The sequence below is a fragment of the Panicum hallii genome, chromosome 2, assembly GCF_002211085.1.
Source record: "Panicum hallii strain FIL2 chromosome 2, PHallii_v3.1, whole genome shotgun sequence".
Lineage (NCBI taxonomy): Eukaryota > Viridiplantae > Streptophyta > Magnoliopsida > Poales > Poaceae > Panicum > Panicum hallii.
Genome location: NC_038043.1, coordinates 46,425,488 through 46,446,860, shown reverse-complemented (window position 1 = coordinate 46,446,860; position 21,373 = coordinate 46,425,488). Strand labels below are relative to the sequence as shown.

The 21,373-nt window shown below is 46.8% G+C and overlaps 1 protein-coding gene, 1 long non-coding RNA gene and 2 pseudogenes across 3 annotated transcripts; 3 read left to right on the top strand and 1 right to left on the bottom strand.

Moving 5' to 3' along the window:
• Positions 1-1,489: 1,489 nt before the first annotated feature.
• On the top strand, positions 1,490-3,138 carry LOC112881143 (annotated as a pseudogene).
• Positions 3,139-6,282: 3,144 nt separating this feature from the next.
• LOC112879977 lies at positions 6,283-8,062 on the top strand (annotated as a pseudogene).
• Positions 8,063-8,452: 390 nt separating this feature from the next.
• LOC112879976 (cinnamoyl-CoA reductase 1-like) lies at positions 8,453-14,455 on the top strand. Of its 2 annotated transcripts, none has more exons than XM_025944420.1 (6): positions 8,453-8,751; positions 9,743-9,915; positions 12,825-13,010; positions 13,229-13,391; positions 13,889-14,070; positions 14,159-14,297. In XM_025944420.1, exons 1-6 carry the CDS (start codon positions 8,628-8,630, stop codon positions 14,159-14,161), a joined length of 831 nt encoding a protein of 276 aa, XP_025800205.1. In that variant the 5' UTR covers positions 8,453-8,627; the 3' UTR covers positions 14,162-14,297. The 2 variants fall into 2 exon arrangements, with proteins under 2 accessions (XP_025800205.1, XP_025800203.1); XM_025944418.1 differs by having other exon boundaries at positions 8,454-8,751; positions 13,889-14,078; positions 14,159-14,455.
• On the bottom strand, positions 10,544-12,121 carry LOC112879978. The gene is made up of 5 exons (XR_003226224.1): positions 11,962-12,121; positions 11,664-11,730; positions 11,158-11,300; positions 10,951-10,999; positions 10,544-10,875 (listed from the first exon to the last, which is right to left on the bottom strand). It is a non-coding gene; the product is annotated as an uncharacterized LOC112879978 (long non-coding RNA).
• Positions 14,456-21,373: the final 6,918 nt, after the last annotated feature.

The following is a 21,373-nucleotide window of genomic DNA, read 5'->3' as shown; positions in this document are numbered from 1 at the left end:
GGAAGCATGAAAGAATTTGCTGCGTATCGCCAATCTGTGATTTGTTACGCCTATAAAAATGCAGCTTCTGGCGTCCGGGTGGGCCGTATCGCTAGCCCACTGGGCCAGCCCGCACGGAAAGCCCTCACAGGCCGCTGATTTCAGTCATTAATAACCCAAACGTTCTCAACTTTCATCCGAGCGCCAAGTTCATCTCTCAACTTTCAGATAGTTCTTCAATTTTTATTTTTAATTAAACTCATTCTTTTGCTGATATATATTCATAATAATATGAGATTTTATCTTTCTTTTGCCCTTAACTCCTTCCCCTTCTAAAATTTATCTAGAAGCTAAACATTATAAGTGCTTAATTTGGACATAGAATTTTATTTACCCATGCAGTATTGGATTGTAAAATTAAAGCTACTTATTATATAATTACATACCACCGTATAAGAATGTTGCAGAAAGTTGAGCGAACAGTGACACAAACATGAAAAATAAGGAGAGGAAAATGAAATCAAGGATAAAAAGAACTTTTTACATTTATCTCATGTTATTATGGAGTATAATATCATCACAAGGATGAGTTTGACCTTAATAAAATACTATATTAGTTAATTTAAAAATTAAGGGATGAACTTGAGCTTTCGAATAAAATTAAGGGATCAAAATGCCTATTTTACCTTCAAAGTATACAACATCCTGGATGCGACTAGCAACAAGCAATCTGGCTGCAGAATAATCACCTTCTGAAAACCTCCATCAAGCGCGATAACCAAAGCACATCGAGGAGCCAGTGCTTCTGCAACCTCTGCCCTCTGGCGTAGTGCCCCGCCTGACTCTGAAGATGCCCTCTGCCTCCACAGCCGGCCGACTGACTGACCATTCCCCAATCCCCACTACGAAACCAGGAAGGTGGCCTTGGGTTGGGGATCAAACCAGGAAGCTCCTCTTTGAAAGATGCTAAACGACGAGCTTCGTAGAGTTACCAACAGCACACGCCCGTGTCTGCAGTCCTATACATTCATATCTTCATGAAAGATGCTCTGCGAACACGCCTGTTCTTGGCAGCGGGCGGCGCGGGAGCAGAGCGGCCCGACCGGCCGGCGGCGTCAGGTAGTTGGTGGACACGGCGTCGTGGCAGCCTCCGCACCGCACGTGTTCATTCAATTTGTCTAAGATCAGTAAGGGCCACTAGGTACTCCCGCCCTTGCCTGCACTGAACCACCATTCGAGTCATTCGTGAGCTTGCTGTATCGGACTACGACTACCTGCACGAGGTTGCTACTCACGGCCGGGCACAGCGCCTAGCGGAAGACGACGCCGAGAGCGAGAGGCGCTGAGCACTGAGCAGCAAGGGGTGGGCACCTGTATATCACCGATACGCGATACGGGTATGGCAATACCGGTACGGCAACACGTGAGTTTAAAAAATAACACGATGGTAGTATAGAGAAAGTATCGGATACGCAAGCATCGGATACGGGTACAGCTGGGTTAGTCAAGTATGGGTGAGTCATCGGGCACAACGGCCGGGAGCCGCGAGAAGGTGTGCGTGACCGGCGCCGGCGGGTACATCGCCTCGTGGCTCGTCAAGCTCCTCCTCGCCCGCGGCTACGCCGTGCACGCCACCGTCCGCGACCCGTGTAAGCACCCTCTTCCCGTCGGGTTCTCCACACGCGGCCGCCCTGTTGCTGGCTGCGGCTCCATTTCTAATAGCTCCCGACCTATTTCAGCTGATCCCAAGAACGCCCACCTGAGGCAGCTGGAAGGGGCGTCGGAGAACCTCCGGGTGTCCAAGGCCGACGTGCTCGACCACGGCGCGCTGGCCGGCGCGGTTGCCGGGTGCCGGGGGGTCCTCCATGTCGCCTGCCCGGTGCCCACGGACAAAGTTGTTGATCCGGAGGCAAGTATCAGTACCACTAGGTTCAGTTGGTTTGGCTTTCACTGACTCAATGCTATCAATAAGATTTGCAAATTAAATTTATGCTGTAATCCGTGTGTCCTACTGAATTGCACTGCTCAAACACTGGAGAGTTGATTGTGTATGTACCTTAACCATGCAGACAGAAGTGCTGGCCCCTGCTGTGAAAGGTACCTTAAACATTCTTCAGGCTTGCTGAGCTAATGACGTTCAGAAAGTTGTGGTGGTTTCATCCAATGCCGCTGTCCATTTCAACCCGAAGTGGCCTCAAGGCAGACCCAAGGACGAGAATTGCTGGTCGGACATAAGCTTTTGTGAAAAGAATGAGGTTAGTGGTGTTGGGCCCTACTATGGTATTAGGCCCACTCCTACAGCCTGTGGCCAATGTCAGCCATGAATTCCTCCTATACACTATAAAAGGTTGCATTATATTTGTTGTTATTTTCTCCTATTCCTTGTTAATTACTAGGTTTATCATATATGTGATGTTTTTCTTACTTTTTTATTAGGAAATTTATTTGCATTCAGTAATAACCAAATGACAAATTCCAACTTTTATGTGCTTGCACTAATTAGTTTTTTGAACTGGGATTAGTGTACACTAGTTTAATACTCCATGTTGAACTAAGTGCGACGCCACTGAAGTTCCGTTAGCTTGATTACAGGAGGCCCAGCGGTAATGAAGAACATTCTGTGGCACATAGTTGATGTCCGTGATGTGGCTGATGCTCTACTTCTGATATACAAGAAAGAGGAATCAGCTGGGAGATACATCTGCGCGCCACATCATATTAGCGCAAAGGTTATGGTGAACTTGCTCAAGAAGACTCACCCCAACTACAATTACGTGAACTGGTGAATCTCTTACCATGCCTGTGGTGGCAGATCTTGAAATGGCTAGCTCTTATTTATATGTTCTGCATCTCTTTGCCGCAGTGACAGTGATCTGGATCCTCACTCACTCTATAGTGACACCACTTACGTCGGAGGAACTGAAGGATCTAGGGTGGAAACCAAGGAAGAAAATGGAGGAAACTTTGTTGGACAGTATTGAGTACTACGAGAAGGCGGGGCTTTTGCAGGATGTGGAGGGACGCCCTTGCCGTCTTCCTCACCTTTTTCATATGGCTATAGAAAAATGAAGCAAACTCTGCATGGCTTCTACCTTCATCTAATTAGGCTTAGAACATTGTTGATGGACATTTTCTAAACAGAGACCAATAACGTCTATGTTCGGTGGACCAGCTCTTTCAATTATTTGCTTTCAGCTAAATATGAGTGGTTTGTGCTGTAGTTCATCAGCTGTGTGCAATAAAGTCTATTTTCTTTAACCCATTCCGTATGGAAGTTTTCTCTTCATGTACTCTCTCATCCTTGTTTTTGAGAATTCAAATATGTTTTTGGGCAGTCCACTTATCAGGAATAGTGGTTAGAATTTGATTAGTTATATCATCATTGGGCAACCAGAGATGTAAAATCCCACGTCGCTGTAATTTCTGGCTGACCGAAAGATATTTCACCTATTTTTCTTATATTATAAAATAAAAAGTTATGTGTAGATCTGCAGTCACTTCAGCTATTTGGCTAGCTGTAGCTTCACCGCCCATCCGTTGGGTTGCAGGCGTAAGCAGTTGTAGCCAGCAGCCTAGTCAGGCAATCAGCTAGCTTCTTAGGGCATCAGTAGCGTGTGAAATAGGGAGATTTTAAGCCAGCTAAGATCGACCTCATAAAAGCTTGAGACCGACCACAAGCTTAAAACCCGACCTCACGCCTTAAAATATTACTTTCTCCATCGTTCTCCTCCTTCCAGCTCCGAACTACCACAACAACCAGTCTACCACCATCGTCAGCGAGGCGGCGGACGGTCTTCCTCACCCACTCAAGCTTCTGGATGACGAAGAGACGAGAGAACTGGACGGTCTTCCAAAGATTGGGACCCGCCTTAAGGTCAAACCGCCCCTACACGTTCCTGATGCCCTCCTTATCAAAAAGATCTGCTTCAGCGGCTGTAACTGGCTGCCGTGGCCCGTGCGGTCATTGACTGGCTGCAGCTAGCTAGCTTCATTGTCAATAAGAGCTTATCCTATTATTTTCATGCATGTTCATTCATTTCTGAATATTCTATATGGGCCCAGATGGTCTGTTTGTATCTTATCAACAACCATTCGGCGTCCGAAATGAATACCCAGAGCCATGTGACCACCGGCGATCGAGATGTATAATTCGCAATACTTTACAGCCAGTAAAATTTTCAGTCCAAAATGTGCATTCAGTGGTCGCTCTTGGCCATGTGCCATGTGCGTAAGAAATATGGTCTCGTTAGATTATAATTGTGATTTTGATAATTGAGTGATAACATAGTTAATGAGACTAATAAATTTGTAAGATTATATTTGAAGAATTTTCTTATGGATGGAGATATTCCAAATTGCAGTCAAGATGCCTAAGCCATAGTGAAAAATCAGAGAGAATATTTTAGGCATGTCCAAATAACAGCCGAGACGATTTGAACAAGGGAGAATAAAATTCAACGGTTTGGATGAACCGACGGTATTAAATTAGAGAAAATTAGTATAGTTCCCTATGTGACACTACAAAATTTTGTCTTCCCTAATTGACTTTGGAATTCATATTTTGTTACTTTCTTAGCACTTCCGTTAGCTGGGTGCTAAGCTCAACCTAAAAAATATTTTTACCCTTTATCTTATCTACTGAAATATCATCAGGTCCATGATTAGGCTGCCCCCGGGTCCTCAGCCGAGCCTGCTCTCGCGCCTTACCCGCTGCTGCAGCCAATCTGGCTTTGCTCGCCGCCGCAGCCACCCGCAGCCTGCTCGCCGCCGCGGCCACCCGCAGGCCGCTGCCTGTCCCCACCGCCGTGGCCGCGGGTCCCCCGTGCCGGCGGCCTGCAAAACGGGTCGCCCCCCACGTCTTGTTCAAGCTAGCGCCGTCCGCGGCCCTCCCTGTTGTCAGTCATCGTCACTGCTGTTGATGTAGGATTGGGAAGAGAACGAGAGGGAGGGGAGGCGCGACTGTTTGCGCGAGAGAGGTTGGGGTCGGTCGGGGCGGGGGTTCTGGGAGGGAGGGGTTCGGTTAACAAGTGGCCCACTACTTTTTTTTGTCAGGGGTACTTTGGTTCATAAATTAAATGCCAATATGATCAACAATGATTTTTAACGGATGATGCTAACAGATATAACGGCAGTGCCGAAAAGAAAAAAAAATATAACTTTCGGTATCAATGAAGGAAGTAAAATTTTCCAGTGACAAATAGGAAATCAAGTTTTTATCTAGTGCTATATAGGGAATTTGCTCGTCAAATTATAACGGGTCCGTGCAATGCAGAATTGCAACGATGATCAAATGAAGAGAAATCTTCGGTGTCGGATGAACCGGTCCTCAAGCGTCGGATGATTCGATAAATCGTGGTTTGATTACTCAAGTGACGGAAGGTCTTGGAAGAAAATTCTTCAATGCCGGATGAATCGACAAGCATCAGATGAAGGTGTTGATGCAACGACGCAAGCAAAAGCTGGCGTGGCAGAGAGGGTATTTGGCAAAAAGACTGTGACCGGATGAACCGACACCCACTCAGGCAGAGCTTCGATTCATCTGACACTACTATTCTTTTTTCTAGCTATTGGAGCAACAGCTTCTTGAAGTTATTGGGCTACTTATACTCTGTCTCGCCCATTTGAGATTGCTGGAATCTAGAGGAAGCTCATCATACACATTCAAGAGGACATCCTAGCCGGCCACCATAGTACTTAGTGATCACATCCATAGCCTTTAGCACAAGCTTTGAAAGTGTTAGTGCTAAATTAGATAAGAAAGAATGAGAGAGCAAGATGTAGCTGTCTTGTGTTGGGTTATAGAGTGAACCACTGTTGTAACCTTGGTGTGTTGGCTCTTAGAGTCTTGGTAACTTATCGGCAAGTCTTCGACCCTCCGGCTTGGTGTGGAGCGGCGTCAACGATCGTGTTCGGGGACGAGAAGACCCCTCCTTCATGGAAGGCTGCGTAGCGAAGACGGCGTCAAGGTGACCGGTGCAAGAGGTGGTGAGCATTATCTTTGTGGCGAGAACTTCACTTGGTCGGCGTGAGCCTTAGTGGCGAGACCAGGCTCTTGATCGGGAGCGTATCTTCGGTGGAGCCCCAACGTGAACTAGGAGTAGCTTTAGCCTACCGATACCACGAGAAAAAAAATCGACGTGCCAATTTTGCATTTCACTAACATACTTCTTTATATTTCCATGTTCTATATTTGCAATTTGTGTGACTTTATTTGTCTAAAGCGGTTTTATTGGTTATAGGTTGTAAAACTCTTATTTGAGTGGGTTGGAATAGTAGATAACTGTAGTTACATATCGAAGTTTAGATAGTATGTCTTTGTTTAAGAAGGTCCTCCCCGTACTAGGATAAGAGACTGTTAGCTTGCTCAGAACGTACCTCGCTGGTAGTGCTAGCAATAATTGCAGGAAGAGCTCGCCAAGCATTGAGGAGACTCGGAGGCGGCGGCGTCAACGCCATGGCCGGAAGTTCGACGGTGTGCGTGACCGGCGCCGGCGGGTTCATCGCCTCGTGGCTCGTCAAGCTCCTCCTCGCCCGCGGCTACACCGTCCACGGCACCGTCCGCGACCTGAGTGCGCAATCTGAAGCTTCCTGCTGGATTGTTTTCAGTTTGTTGTTCACGTGGCAGGACAGACAGACATACAGGCTGCCGTTTCAGGTGACAAGAAGTCGGCCCATCTGAAGCGGCTCGAGAGTGCCGCTCAGCGCCTCAGGATTTTCAAGGCTGATCTCCTGGACTACGACGTGATGGCAGCTGCCGTTGTGGGATGCCAGGAGGTTTTCCATGTGGCCACTCCGGTGCCATCAGAGAAGCTGACGGATCCAGAGGTAAGTTCAGTACTCGGATCTGATATTTTATTCAGAACAAGCATTTTTTTAAAAAATAAGCTGTTACTCGTGTCATCCATAGTTGCCGTGGAGATCAACCCGAAAGGTTGGCCTGAAGGCAAGATCAGAGATGAGAGCTGCTGGTCAGACGAAGAGTTCAGCAGGAACAATAACGTACTACTTGTTCTGCAAGTGCCAGTCTCACTCTCACGCACAGACAAGCTCTGATCGTACTTTTACAAATTCTTTGCTTAAATCTTGCTGCCGTGTGTTGTGTAACTGCAGATCTGGTACGCGGTCGCCAAGATCATCTCGGAAGAGGCGGCGCTGGAATACGGGCGACAGACCGGCTCGACGTGGTGTCCGTCAACCCGGGGTTGGTGTTCGGTCCCATGCTGCAGCCGACGGTTAACGCGAGCAGCCAGTTCCTCATCTACTTACTGAAGGTTTGGACTTTGGACCCTGCATCACACTACGCCTCATCAGCAACTGCTTCGATCTTGATCCGCTGCGGCTGGGAACACGAGCGCTTCTTCATCCTTGATCTATCGCTGGTGCAGGAGGCCCTGACAAGGTGAGGAACAAGCTCTGGCACGTCGTCGACGTCCGTGACCTTGCCGAGGCGCTGCTCTTGGTCTACGAGGTGCCTGGAGCCTCCGGTAGGCACATCTGCGCACCTCCTGTCATCAGCGTCCGCGAACTCCTCGACTTGCTGAAGAGCAAGTACCCTGATTACCCTTGCATTACCCGGTAAAACAATTACTCGAAATCGCTTATTACTACAAAAAAATATCTACTCTCATTGACTTCTGACACTGAATCTGCTGGTGTCAAATTGATGATTGGCAGGGAGAGCATATGTGATCGAGATCACCCGGCTCCGATGACCTCTGAGAAGCTGAAGAAGCTCGGGTGGAGCTGCCGGCCGCTGGAGGAGACGATCGCGGACGCGATCGGGTTCTGCCAGCGGGCTGGGTTCCTTGGTGATGCGGATGGGGAGGCTCCCTGCCGTTTCCCTCCTCTTTTCAACAAAATCTAGCCCCGGAAATCGCATGGATTTGGGGACAGCGCAGCCGAGTGTGCAAATGTTTATATGCTATTTTGTTTCTCGTGTGGATATGTACCAACTTGGATTTGAACTCTATATTTGTAATCCGGTGATGCTACTGTGCGTGCTCTTGTCGGGTCGGTTGAATAGGTTGCGAGGCTTGTAATTCTTTCCTATAATAAATAAAAGGGAAGTATGGTACTCTTTATATCCGACCATGTTTTATGGTGTGTTTGGTAGAGCTCTAACTTATTCTAATTCTCTGGTAGAAGTGATTCTGTGACTGAAGGTAATTTTTTTTATTCTCTAGCATAAACTTTTAAAATTAGGATAAGAATCATTTTAGCTACTTTTTCCAGCTCCCAGCCTTTTAGTTCACTTTAGAAAATCACCCCACAAAATTAGTAGAGAATTACTTCTCTCTAGAAAATTATTTGGCAGATTTGATAGAGCTCCTGCTGCTGGATTCAGATTCGATAGAGCTCGTGCTGGATTCAACGCATAGCGTGAAAGCATGCCAAACGCACCGTCAGGTTCTCTCTCTCGGCACTTCGATCCTCAAACCAAACCTGTATCAAATGGTCACACACGAGTGCTTTTTTTAATCAAATTGTTTAGGATCCAAATGCTTATTATATCGGCAGTCTTTTTCTTGAAAGATGCTTACGAACACCCTGGATTTCGTCATTAATCTATTTGCGCCCCGGAGGCTAACCATCAGTGCGCGACGAGAGCAGCAGCAAGCCGGCCGGCCGGCACCCGGTGGTTGGCGGAGATGGCGTCGCCGCCGGCGCCGCGGCGCGTGTGCGTGACCGGGGGCGGCGGGTACATCGCCTCGTGGCTCGTCAAGCTCCTCCTCTCCCGCGGCTACGCGGTCCACGCCACCGTCCGCGACCCAAGTAAGCGTCCCGCCGCCGCTCTGATGCTGCATCTGTTTTAATGTTTCTCCTACCTCCCGCCGCGTTGCAGTGACGGGGAGCACCTATACGTCCCGCCGGTCTCGCTGGCCCAGCAGCAGCTCGACCACCGCCTGCCTCCCTGTCGCCGCCCCCGCCGTGGATCCCCTGCGGCGCGTGCAGCAGCGGGTAGCTCTCCCGGCGCAGCGGCCGCGTGCGCTCGAGAAGGCGGAGCACCCACGGGTGGATGTGCTTGTCGACCCTGTCGGTCTCGGTCTCGCGTAGCATCTTCTTTAAGCCTCCTACGAGATTCCTGGCCAGCGGTGAGAAACCGCAGCGCGCCGCCGCGGTGCGCGGTCGCCTTACGATTCTCCCACCACCAGAACTCCGGCCGCTTATGACGGAGCCGGCGGCCGGCGGCGGACGGGAACAGATGCCACGAGTAGAGCAGAAGCGAACGAGGGGACTAGTTTGGGGGTTTTGCGAAAAGTTGGATCGCGACTAATAGTCGCGGGTTTTGCCAAAAGTTGGATCGTGATTAACAGTGATGATCCAATTTAGAGGGTTATATGAAAAAATTGGATCGCGGTAAGAAACCATGATCCGATTTTAGGGTTTATTGTACAAATTTGGATCTTTATTAATAATCGCGATCCGAATTAGAGGGTTTATTGCAAAAATTTGGATCGCGATCGATAATAGCCATCCTTTTTGGGGGGTTTGTTAAAAACATCAAGCGGTCATATGTAGAATTCGGTGGAACTTGGGATGCAGCGAGGGAGGCCGGAGGCGGAAGGACAGCGGCGGCGGAGGCTCCGCAGGACGGCCGCCCGCTTCCTCCCCCCTTCCACGAACACGAATCGTCGCGACTTCCTGGACGTCCGTGGAGGGGGATAGCTGCCGGGGGAGGCAGAAAATTCGCGTTGGTGCTGCATATGCGGGCTTGTCGTTCTGGGTCGAAAGGTGGGGCTAATGGCGGTGGAAACTGTGTCAGGTGATCCGAAGAACGCTCACCTGTGCCGGCTGGACGGGGCCGCGGGGAACCTGCGCCTGTTCAAGGCCGACGTGCTTGACCCTGACGCGCTGGCGGCCGCGATCGCTGGGTGCAAGGGGGTCTTCCATGCTGCATCTCCCGTGCCGCCCTCGGTTAAGGTTGCCGATCCTGAGGCAAGCACCTATCTCACTCGGTCAGTTGCTTTGATTTTGTACTTAGGGTGCGTTTGGTTCAGCTGTGGATTCCTGAAAATCTGATTTCTGGAATCAGCTGTGGGAAAGCTGCTGTGAGCTGACAGCTGTAGGAAAGCTGAAAGCTGTTTGGCTAAAACAGCTGTCAGCTGTGGATTTCTGTAAAAATGTCAGTTTTGCCCTTGGGACTGTATAGGACTGTTTATATGCTAATTAATTGTAAGGATATGTAGATGACCGTTTTGAAAAGGAAATTATCATAATTAGAATTGTTTGACGTATATAATTAATACAAAAGATATATTGAAGGAACTTGTATACACAGCGCATGGCCTTATCGAATTTGTGCGCGCACACATGCTAGAATTTGTACACAGTACCGAATGACAATAATACGTGACGCTGAAAAAAAAATCAACGTATGTTTGTTCAGGGCATGTTTGTTTCAGAGCCAAAAATGACCCAACATTCTCGCAGGACTCGTCAAAGTTGTAGCAGAAAAATCATAACCACGAGTCCACGACCTGAATTGTGACCACAACCTAGTGTGCCGGTGATGCGGAGGAGCAGGGAAAATGTATAGCATGGCTAAACTGTGGTAAGCACTAGGTAGAACAATGAACAACTAGTTAACCTTGTCAAAGATGGGCTGTGGCGAAGAAATTTTGGTCACCGACAAGGCCCCTAGTCAAACATGCAAATACTTCCTCGACAGTTTCCTTTTCCCTAAAACAGAGTACTGCTTCAGATCGGTTTTATTTTGTTTCAGTGTAAAACGAGGAATACATGATCAAGCAGCAAAGATATCAGCCAAAAGTTTGCTATCTGAACTCTTTCCTTTTCATCTACTTCCTCATTAGCAGCATCACATAGCTCTTGCACCTTTTCTGAATCTAGACCAATCACACTAACCGTCGCACTATTGGCAGCATCTGAAGCATCCTACACAGATAATGGACATTAGGATTCAATGTACAAAAATAATCAAATGAACTCTTAGTGTTTCTGTAGACTAACCTGCATAGCTTCTCCTCTTAGCTTGACAAGCTTCAGTCCATCCTCAAAGCTGCATGTTGATATACGATGTGTAAGTATGCATATTTGATATACTATAGTATCCAAACTATATTCACCAAATAAAGCCTATTACGTATAGAGGTTCACTCCATGTAGGACATGATTTGACCTGACAAATGAGTGCTTCTAAATGAACAAAAAGAATACCTAAAGGCACCAGCAAATGCAAGTGCAGTGTATTCTCCCAAGCTGAGACCACATGTAACATCAACAGAGTTGATCACATCTTCGCCTCCATCGCGTGCACGTAGTACCTCTACTGCTGCAAGGCTGGTAACATATATAGCTGGCTGCAAAATGGACTTATTCAGCAAGCAGAACACAACACTTCACTGACAAGACTGCAAAAATACTATACTTAAAATGCATAATCATAGGTAAATCTTGAGCCATTCAAAATGTGATATAGCTGATGCAAAAAGAAAATTGCAAAATTAATTCCTTGGAATATCCAGCCTAACAGCAAGCTTCAAAATGAAAATATTGCAACCAAACAAGAGCAGGCTACTTCTGCAAAATTATGGATCAATTCTGGTTTTTTCAAGCTATGCATATAGTGACTGCAAAGCTATATAGTGAACGTGCTGCGTGAAAAAGAAAACAACTTTACTTTATAATAGTGCAAATGACTTTGGACTCTGTAATCAACATACCTGACTGATCACCGTTGAGTCAAGCTTTTCTTTTGGTCCATTGGTGCAAAGATCCAACAAGTCATATCTATATCAACATATAGAAAGAAAAACGTTAGCATGAGTGCTCATACTTCATTTTCTTTGATAGATAGTTGCTAATAGAAATCAAGCTAGCTAGGGTTGGCACATACATAGCTGGTCAAGTTCAATATCAAAACTAACTCAGTCTGATCCTGAAGGAATCTTGTCTAACCAGGGCAAACCTCAAGCCGCGGAAAGAATCAAATTTTACGCAAGAATGCTAAGGTTCACTTACCAGAGCTCCATGGGGAACGAAGCATCAACTCTCCATGCGCCCTACAAATCTCCCTCACATGGCCATGGCCAAGCCCATCTTGTGCTCTTGCTTTAGACTCTTCGCTGGGGGGCGCGGCGGGGCCGGCGGGCGGCGCGGCATCGGGGGCGTGCGGCGGGGGCGGCGGGCGGGGGGGCGCGTCGGGGGCGGGCGGGGGGCGCGTCGGGGGCGGCGGGCGGGGGGCGCGTCGGGGGCGGGCAGCGGGGGCAGCGGGCGGTGCGTTGTGGGGCAGCGGGGGCAGCGGGCGGTGCGTTGGGGGGCGGCGGGAGGCGCGGCGGGGCCGGCGGGGAGGGCGTCGGGGGGGGGGGGGGGTGTGGGGGCGGCGGCGGGAGCACCTGCAGCGGCGAGGGCAGCTCGTGGATAAGGAGGAAAGAGAAGCTCACGGGAAACAAAAGAAAGAAGCCGAACCGGTACGCTTAACCGATGGCAGGTGGGTAAATATCCAATGGAATCGGTGAAAATCTGGGTACCAGCCGCTGCCGCGCTTCAACTGGAGGAATCGACCGCTTCCACGGAATCGCTGCGGCCGGTGGAGCCCTTTGGTTGCGTAAACGGATTCTTTGAAGCGAATCGGTCCTAGAAATCAGAACCAAACGGAGCCTTAGTGTTTCTTCAGAACTAGGATGTGTTGAACTGTTGGTGCAGTCAGTGTACATGAACCGCAATTTTAGCACGGTTTCTGTTTTGTGACTTTTGATCGTCATAATTCCCTTATGCGCTACTATCAAGATGCAATTTTCTTACTAGAATTGTGTATCTTATTGAGTTTTACTCGTTAAGCATTGGAGATTTCTAATTGTTTGCTTCAACCCTTAACAATGCAGTCAGAAGTATTGGCACCAGCTGTTAAAGGCACCTTAAACGTTCTTCAGGCTTGCTCAGCTAATAATGTTCAGAAGGCTGTTGTGGTTTCATCCACTTCTGCTGTTCATTTTAACTCGAATTGGCCTCAAGGCAAACCAAAAGATGAAAGTTGCTGGTCCGACAGAAATTTATGCTTGAAGAACGAGGTTAGTTTGTTGGGGCACTGAGTTGCTATCGGTAATAGAACTCCACTAGAGCACCACAAAGCACATGCTTGAAGATGAGCATCTAATTTAGTTTGCTTAGACAGATGCACTCAATTATTTTCTAGTTTATGATATAATTATATTTCAGTTATCAATTCTTGTTACAATGATTGCTACTAGGGAGGATTAAGTTGATGCTAACCTAGTTCTGCTGGCAGGACTGGTATATGGCTGCCAAGACTCTTGCAGAAGGGACAGCCTTGGAGTATGCAGAGAAAAATGGACTAACTGTTGTTACAGTTTGCCCTTGTGTGGTTTTAGGCCCACTCCTGCAGCCTGTTGTTAATACCAGCAGTGAATTTCTCATCTACGTCATAAAAGGTTGTTTATGTATTTTCTGCTACTTCCCATTAGTTAATGTTTGCTATCAGGATATTTTCATGTATCTATGTGATTCATATGTCTTTGATTGGGAAACTTACCAGCATTAATAATCAAGTGCCAACCTGATAAGTTTGAGGTTTTCAGATGAGATCAGAGTACACTGGTAATAGTTTTCATTTGCTACCTTGAATTGCTAATATACGCCTCTATGTTCTGCCTACTATGTGTACACAGAAAAAAGAACAGTTTCTTAAAAAAATAACCATTATCTACCTTCTGATGTGAAGTTTTTCCTCTGATATTTTTTCAGCAGTGCAATTATAGGTATATTAGAAACAAACTCCTTTCGTTGTTAACTTTAATATTCAATCACTTCTATTTTTCTGTTTCTGTTTTGTTGCGGTGCTGATAATGCATACTCAGTCCTCTTTAGTTCTTAAATGCCTCTAAACTACAGTACTTCACACTCCTGAATTCTATTATCTTGATTACAGGAGGTCCTACTGTAATGAACTACATGTTGTGGCACATAGTTGATGTCCGTGATGTGGCTGATGCTTTGCTTCTGGTGTACGAGAAAGCAGAATCATCAGGGAGATACCTCTGTGCACCGGATCGAGTTAGCACAAAAGATCTGTTGAATATTTTGAAGATGACTCATCCTGATTATAACTATGTAAACTGGTGGATCTCTTACCGTGCCTATGTTGTTAGAACCTGAATGGTTAGCACTTATTTACATGGTTTACATCTCCCTTCTGCAGTGACATTGGTTCGGATCTTAAATCTATAGTTACACCAATTACTTCGGAGAAACTGAAGAATCTGGGCTGGAAACCAAGGAAAATAGAGGAAACATTGTTTGATAGCGTCGAATACTATGAGAAGGCAGGGCTTCTGCAGGATGTAGAGGGATGTCCTTGCCGCCTTCCTCATCCCTTTCATATGGCTACAGATAAATGAAACAAACTATTTATTATTGCTTCTCCTTTTATCTAATTGCGCTCAGAACATTGTTAACTAATACGTTATATCCTACACCAATAATGCATATGTGTTGATGGACTTGCTTTTTCAATCCTTCGCTGTCAGCTAAATGTAAATGTGTGCAACGAAGTGTATTTTCCTTTCACCCATTCAGTATGGACGTTCTCTGCATCTAATCCATTGCCCCTGTTTCGGAATTCTGATATGCCTTTGGACTTTCTACTTGTCCCCTGTATTGTGCTTGTTTTGATATTCACCTTGAGTTTGATTGCTTTGCCAGTCTCTTTCAGTGATTCGATGATCGAACAAGAATCATTCGGATACAACAACAGTAGTGTTCCTAATATGACAGATCATGGTCATGAGTGATGTTATTTGATTTGTCAGTATTTAAACTACACAGGATTCCTTGGTCAGTAGTCGATGGCAAATAGTAAAAGAGAAGCTGGTTAATACAAATATCACTAGCAATTTGTTCCTACTACAAATCACTCTTGGCCACTTAGAAATTCACCTCTTTTGTGTGGACGTCCTTCAGGAACACCTGAATTATTACAGGAGTGATTGTGCCGCGCACTGGTTAGCTTGCTATGATACTACCTCCACTATCATGGAACATGATCGTACAGAAAGGAAGCTAGAACAGATCTTATAACACAAGAGCAAGAGACTCCACGAGTAATCCTTATGGTTTTTTATTGGCTAGACCGACCTTGTAATTTGGCCCATATGGGCAAAACTCCCAGCTTTTCATCTCTCTTTGCAGGAAAAGAAAAGAAAAAGAAAAAGAGATATCTCGCCAGTAACTCTGGTAACTAAGAACTATATTACTGCAGGGAATCATAAATGGACAGAGTTTGGTGGAATCTCCGGTACTATAGGCGGAGTGCCTGAAAGCACAAGCTATTTCCTTATGGTGCAGAAGTGTTCAAATTTCAAAAAGGTCCAAGCTTGTGGTGTGGTCCGTGGTGCGACACATCCGCATGAACAATCCGGCCTTTGTTGCCATGATCTGTGGTGATCAGAAAGCACTCCCCACTCGTGGTGGCATGATCTTCTGGTGGTGCGTGCGTGATCAGCCTATAGCAGGAATATTTTTCGCTTCAGCTGCTTGATACTTATTGTTGAGTAGCAGGAATATTTTTTCCAATATGTTTTGATGCATTCTGATTTCAACTATGCGAACCACTTCAATGCTGATATATTTCATTTTAAGCAAAAAATACTTAGAACCCTTAATATTATTTTTTTCTGAATTCTCTGAATATGAGCATTTATGTCCTTAAACTTTTCAAGTAGTTCACTATAAGTTCACTCCTCGTCCAATCAGATTTTCACTTGGAACGAACCACTCAGAATGTTGAAGAATCAGAAGCTCACATGATAGTTCATAGGCCTAGATGAGGATCCGACTAACGTTTTAAGGATCTCTAGTGCACTTCACTAGTCTTTTGTTTCTTATCTAAAAACTAGTCTTAGGAATTGTCGGAGGAAATCTCCAACCGGGTGGCGGAATGCTACCGTCTAATCCTAGTTATGGATGAGTTTGGGGGAGACCTAGGAGCGCTTGATCAAAGGGTGGAGGAACACGAGAAAGACACAAGGATTTAGAGTGGTTCGGGCCGCCGGAGCGTAATACTCTACGTCCACTTGTGAGCAGTATTGCTTAAGAAAAAGATCTTGTGTACTTGCAAGCTTGTGAGCCTTCTTTTTTAACCTTCGAGCTTCGGAGCTTTAACGAGTGCACTATCCCTTTTATAGACTAAGGGGAGTGCTTACACTGTGCGGGATCCCGACAGGTGGGCCCGGCCAACACGAGCCTATTCTGAGGAAGCTATGGTGATCTTCATCTCCAGCTCTTCCCTGTACTCCTCTATCAGGAAGTTGATGTGCGTATATACAGCCAGGATGTGGTCATGTGCCGCCTTACCGGCACAATACCTACTGTCAGCGTTACCCACAGTGAAAGTCGTGCTGTCGCTGTTGGGTCAGTACCCTCTGACAGACGAAGGTGCAGCGCTGACCCACCACGCGGTCGCCTCCGCGCACACTGTTGCCGCGCACGCCTCGGCTCGCCTGCAGCAGGCCATCATCATCCACGCGGGGCGCCGTGATGTGACTACACGCCGTCTGTCCGCGCGCAGAGCACAGTGACGTGCCGCCTTGGAAACAGCCAGACTTACCGTGGTGTCAGCATACGTGTCCAGCGTGTCAGTGGACAACCCACGCCTTGACCTGGGCACACGCACCCCACCTACCCGCATTTAATGCGGTGGTTGGGCTAGCGTCCCGCGAAAGGCTGGCTGCCATCGGGCACGTGGCAGAGCTGGCTTAGTAGCCGCTTCCTCAGGGGCACATGACGGTACCGGACCTCCTCCCCGGAGGGAAGGGAGGTCCGGACCCCCGAGGCCGACCCAGGTGCACAGGCCCCTTGGGGGTCCGGCTTCCACACGTGGTGGCACCGGACCACCCCGCGGTGGTTCGGGCCCGTGGTGGCCATTCCTGAGCACCTTATCCTCGTGGGGTACATGGAGGCACCGGACCTGTAAGGGCACAGGGGGAGGTCCGGAGACCATGGCCCCAGCTGTCACGCCCGGGCTGTACCCTTCGTCACCCAAAGGCTTAAGGCGAGGTTACAGATAACCCCGCGCCCTTCGGGCTGGACACCCTAGTTGGAGGTACCTCTGTCTGTATGTACCGACAGAGGCCCCCGGGCCCACCTCGGGTGAGGAACGAACCCGCAGGTGGGGCCATATCCTTGCGTTGCGCCAGGTGGACAGCTTGCTCGGATGGTGGTAGACCACGTCCTGTCTTGCCTCCGGAGCCACGACCCCGCCATCCCCTTAACTCCGGTCCCGGAGGGCTCCGCACCAGAAGCGGAGGCCGCTGCCCGGGAGGGAGTAGAAGAGGCCGTGGAGATCATGGCCGCCCGCTTCGAGCGCTATCGTGGAGCCGGACCTGTAGAAGGAAAAAAGGCCCCTCCGGACCGCCGAAGGACTAGGAGTAGTAGCACATATTATAAGTTATATAAAGTTTTGTATACGATATGTAATACAAAGATATGCAATACAAATTGTTTTTGTACACATGATAAGTAATGTAGTGTTCTGTGGATGGCAAGTAATAAAAACTTGGCTGTTTTTTAAAAAAACTTAGCTGTTTTTTCATTTGCTTGTTCTCCTTCTGTCGTGTGCTTTTTGGACTACCAAGGTCCCTTGACCCCCTGGTAGGTAGTCGCAAGGTTTAGACTTGCACATGACTTAGGATCGACGCTTAGCGATCGTTCCCACGGGGTTCCGAACCTTATGTAAGCATCTAGGCCCTCAAGGTATGTTTCGGTGATTAATGACAACCATTATTGTGACTAATGAGTTTGTGCAGCTTTATAGATCATTATCGCTCATTTGGTTATATGTCAAAAGAGGCCCCTAACTTTCATTTTTCAAAAAGGCGATCTCGGTATTTAACTCAATAATATGTCAAGACTAAGGACCTTTCTAGTCCTAAGTGTCATAAGGATGAGAAGGACACTTAGGTTAGTATAGGTTTTATAGTTTTGTAGTGATCGCACTATTGAGAGGGGTTTAGGCTTAGTAACATGAGCATGGACTTGGTCATTTGAAAATGGATGCACACAATGGTCACTCAGGTTTCTAGAAGCTCAAATAAGTTGTTCTCAACTTATATCTCAAGAATATTTGGATTTCATTCAAGACTCAAGTCAGAAAAGGCAAAAACAGGAAAATCCTTAACACCGGTTTAACCGACGCCTCAAGTTTTCTATACATCGGTTAAACGAGGTCAACAGGTCTGGACAAGTCAATACACCGGTTAAACCGACGATATTTGAAATTTAACGTCGGTGCAGTTGTCTAGAGACTTGGTTTTCAGTTGATCAGTGGACAACTACACTCACCGGTTAAACCGACGCTATTTGAAATTGGACGTCGGTGCAGTTGTCCAGTGACTTGGTTTTTCAGTTGATCAATGGATAACTACACTCACCGGTTAAACCGATGCAACGACGGTTAATCTGCCCAAGCTGTAACGGCTAGTTTTCAGAAGGGGTAGTTTACATTCACCGGTTAAACCGACGATGACTATTGGAGGGACGTCGGATTAACCAGCGCTACGCAGTTTTCTGGCAGCTTTTTCTCCAACGGCTCTATTTGTGTGAGCTGCCTATATATACCCCTCCAATGGGTTATTCTACCACTCTTGACACTAGGGAACACCCAAACACTCATACTATAGTCAAGAGCCACCTTGAGCTTCATCATTTCATACACTTGTTCATTCAAGAAGCAAGATTAAGGACTTGAGTAGAGAGAAGCTTGTGTGCATCCGTTCTTGGTGATCGGTTCTTGCTCAAGTGAAAGGCCTTAGCTTGTTACTCTTGGTGATTGGCATCACCTAGGCGATCTTGGTGATCGAGGTGATTCTCGCGGAGCTTGCCAAGGATTGTGGAAGCCCGGAGAAGAAAATTGTACGTGGCTTGATCTCCACCACACCGGGATGGTGAACGGAGACTCTTAGTGAGCGCCCTCGTCTTGGTGACTTGGGAGGTGACAATACTCTTTGTGAGTGTCACAACGTGGATTAGGGGTGTGTGCCAACACATCGATACCACGGGAAAAATCCGGTTGTCCCTTGTTCATTTTACTTATTCAAGCATTATCTTTCTTGCAAATATTTTCATGTGCTTGATTTAGGGATCACTAGTTAGCTCTACCTTGCTAGGCTTTATTTCTTTTTTATTCTTCCTAGCTTGCGTAAGTAGTTTTGTTACCCGGATGGTAAATTGGTGCCTTTCTAGTTTTGCATAGGTTAAGGTTGCTTTATCTTGTTTTAGAAATTGAAAAAGGCCCAATTCACCCCCCCTCTTGGTCCATCGATCCTTTCAATTGGTATCAGAGCCTCGTTGCTCATTTGGATCATTAGGCTTCACCGCCTAGAGCTATGGCCAAGATGGGTGGTTCGCCGCCTCACTTCGAGGGTAAGAACTTTGCCTATTGGAAAGTTCGCTTGGCCGCATACCTTGATGCGATTGCCCCCGAAGTGTGGTCGGCAACTAAAGTCGGGTTCACCGGAACTCCCACCCCCGAACAATTAAAATGGAATGCTAAAGCTAGAAATGCAATTTTCGAAGCTATTAGTGAGGAGGTCTTTGCTAGAGTAAATGGCATGGACCTAGTAAGTGATATTTGGAAGGAACTCATTGAAATTTATGAAGGTTCCACCAAAATTCGTGAGCAAAAATATCACTTATTTAGAGCTAAGTATGATTCCTTTAAAATGCTAGCTCATGAAAATTGCAATGATATGTATTCTCGCTTGAATGTCATTGTCAAGGACATTAATGCACTTGAAATATTCAAAATTGACAGTGCATCCATCAATCGCAAGATCCTCATGTTCCTCCCGAAGCCCAAGTATAACATTATCAATGCTATGCTTCAAAAGGAGGATCTCGCCACAATGGAAGTAGGAGAACTTGTGGGCGAAATTCGCGCTCATGAAATGAGCATTCTTGGTATGTCCGAAGAGCCAACATCAAGCAAGTTAATTGCTCTAAAGACCAAGACAAACAAATCCCGCAAGCTCAAGATGGTCAAACAAGACTCAAGCTCAAGCAATGAAGAAGATGATCATCATGAGAGCTCATCCGATGTTGAAGATGATGGAGAACTTGCTCTCATGATGAGAAAGTTCAACGCTTGAATGAGAAGATCAATAAGAAGGGTTTCAACTTTGACTCCAAGAAGGGAATGTTCCGGCCAATGGATGTCAAGAACAAGATTTGCTACAATTATGGCGAAAAAGGGCACATCCGTCCAAATTGTCCCAAGCCGGATAAAAGAAACAAGGACAACAAGAGCAAGCATCGCCATGATTCAAGCGATGATGAAGAAGAGGAGAAAAAGAACAAAAACAAGAGATTTGGGAAGAAGAAGACCCATGACAAGAAGACCAAGCTCTTCCCAAAGGAGAAAGGGCACACCAAGAAAAGTTTCTTGGTGGAAAAACAAGAGTGGGTGACCGATGTCTCATCAAGCGAAGACTCAAGTGATGAAGAAGACATCGTCACCATCGCCCTCACAAATGAAGACCCATCTCTACCTCCGCCTCCTATGTGCCTCATGGCAAAAGGTAACACCAAGGTATGTGAGGTAGATAGTGAAGATGATAGTGATGAAGAGCTTGATCCCAATGAATTCACTAACCTCATCAATGAGTATACATCCGTCATCAAGAGGGAAAAGGGCAAAGTCAAAATTCTTGAGAGCACTCATGCCAAGTTAGAGCTTGCCCACTCCGACTTACTTGGTAAGTATAATGACTTGCTCAAAAAGCACAATGAGTCACTTGTACTTGTTAAGCAAGTTGAAGAGAGCCACAAAAAGCTCAACCAAGAGCATAGGGAGTTGGCTCACAAGTATCAAGAACTTGAATTTGCTTATGAAGTAATTGACCCAAGTCTTGAGAAAGTTGTTCTTGAAAAGGTCAATGCTTCTACTTCATGTGATGACCTACTCATTGATGCATATGCCACTAATGTTGTGCCCAAGCTTGCTTCTTCTAGGGAAAAGGAATTGATGGATCAAGTGGCAAGCCTCAAGAGTAGTGTGGAGAAACTCTCAAGGGGAGAATACATCCACAAGGAGATTCTCTTTAACAATGCCCGTGACTATGGTAAGAGAGGTCTTGGTTCATTTTCGGAGCCAAACATGGCTGCAACTCCTTCTCCGGAGATCAAGACAAGCTTCATCAAGGAAGTTGGTTCATATTGCCAACATTGCCAAGTCACCGGGCACCACACTAGGGAGTGCACTTTGCCATCACGTCCTCTTCCTAAATTACCCAAGAATTACTCATCAATGTTTCAAGATAACCATTTTCTCTTGAGTAAAGTGAAGGGCAAGGTGAAGGCCAAGTTCATTGGCAAAATTGCTAAGGAGTCGAAGAAGAAGCTCCCCAAGCAACTTTGGGTC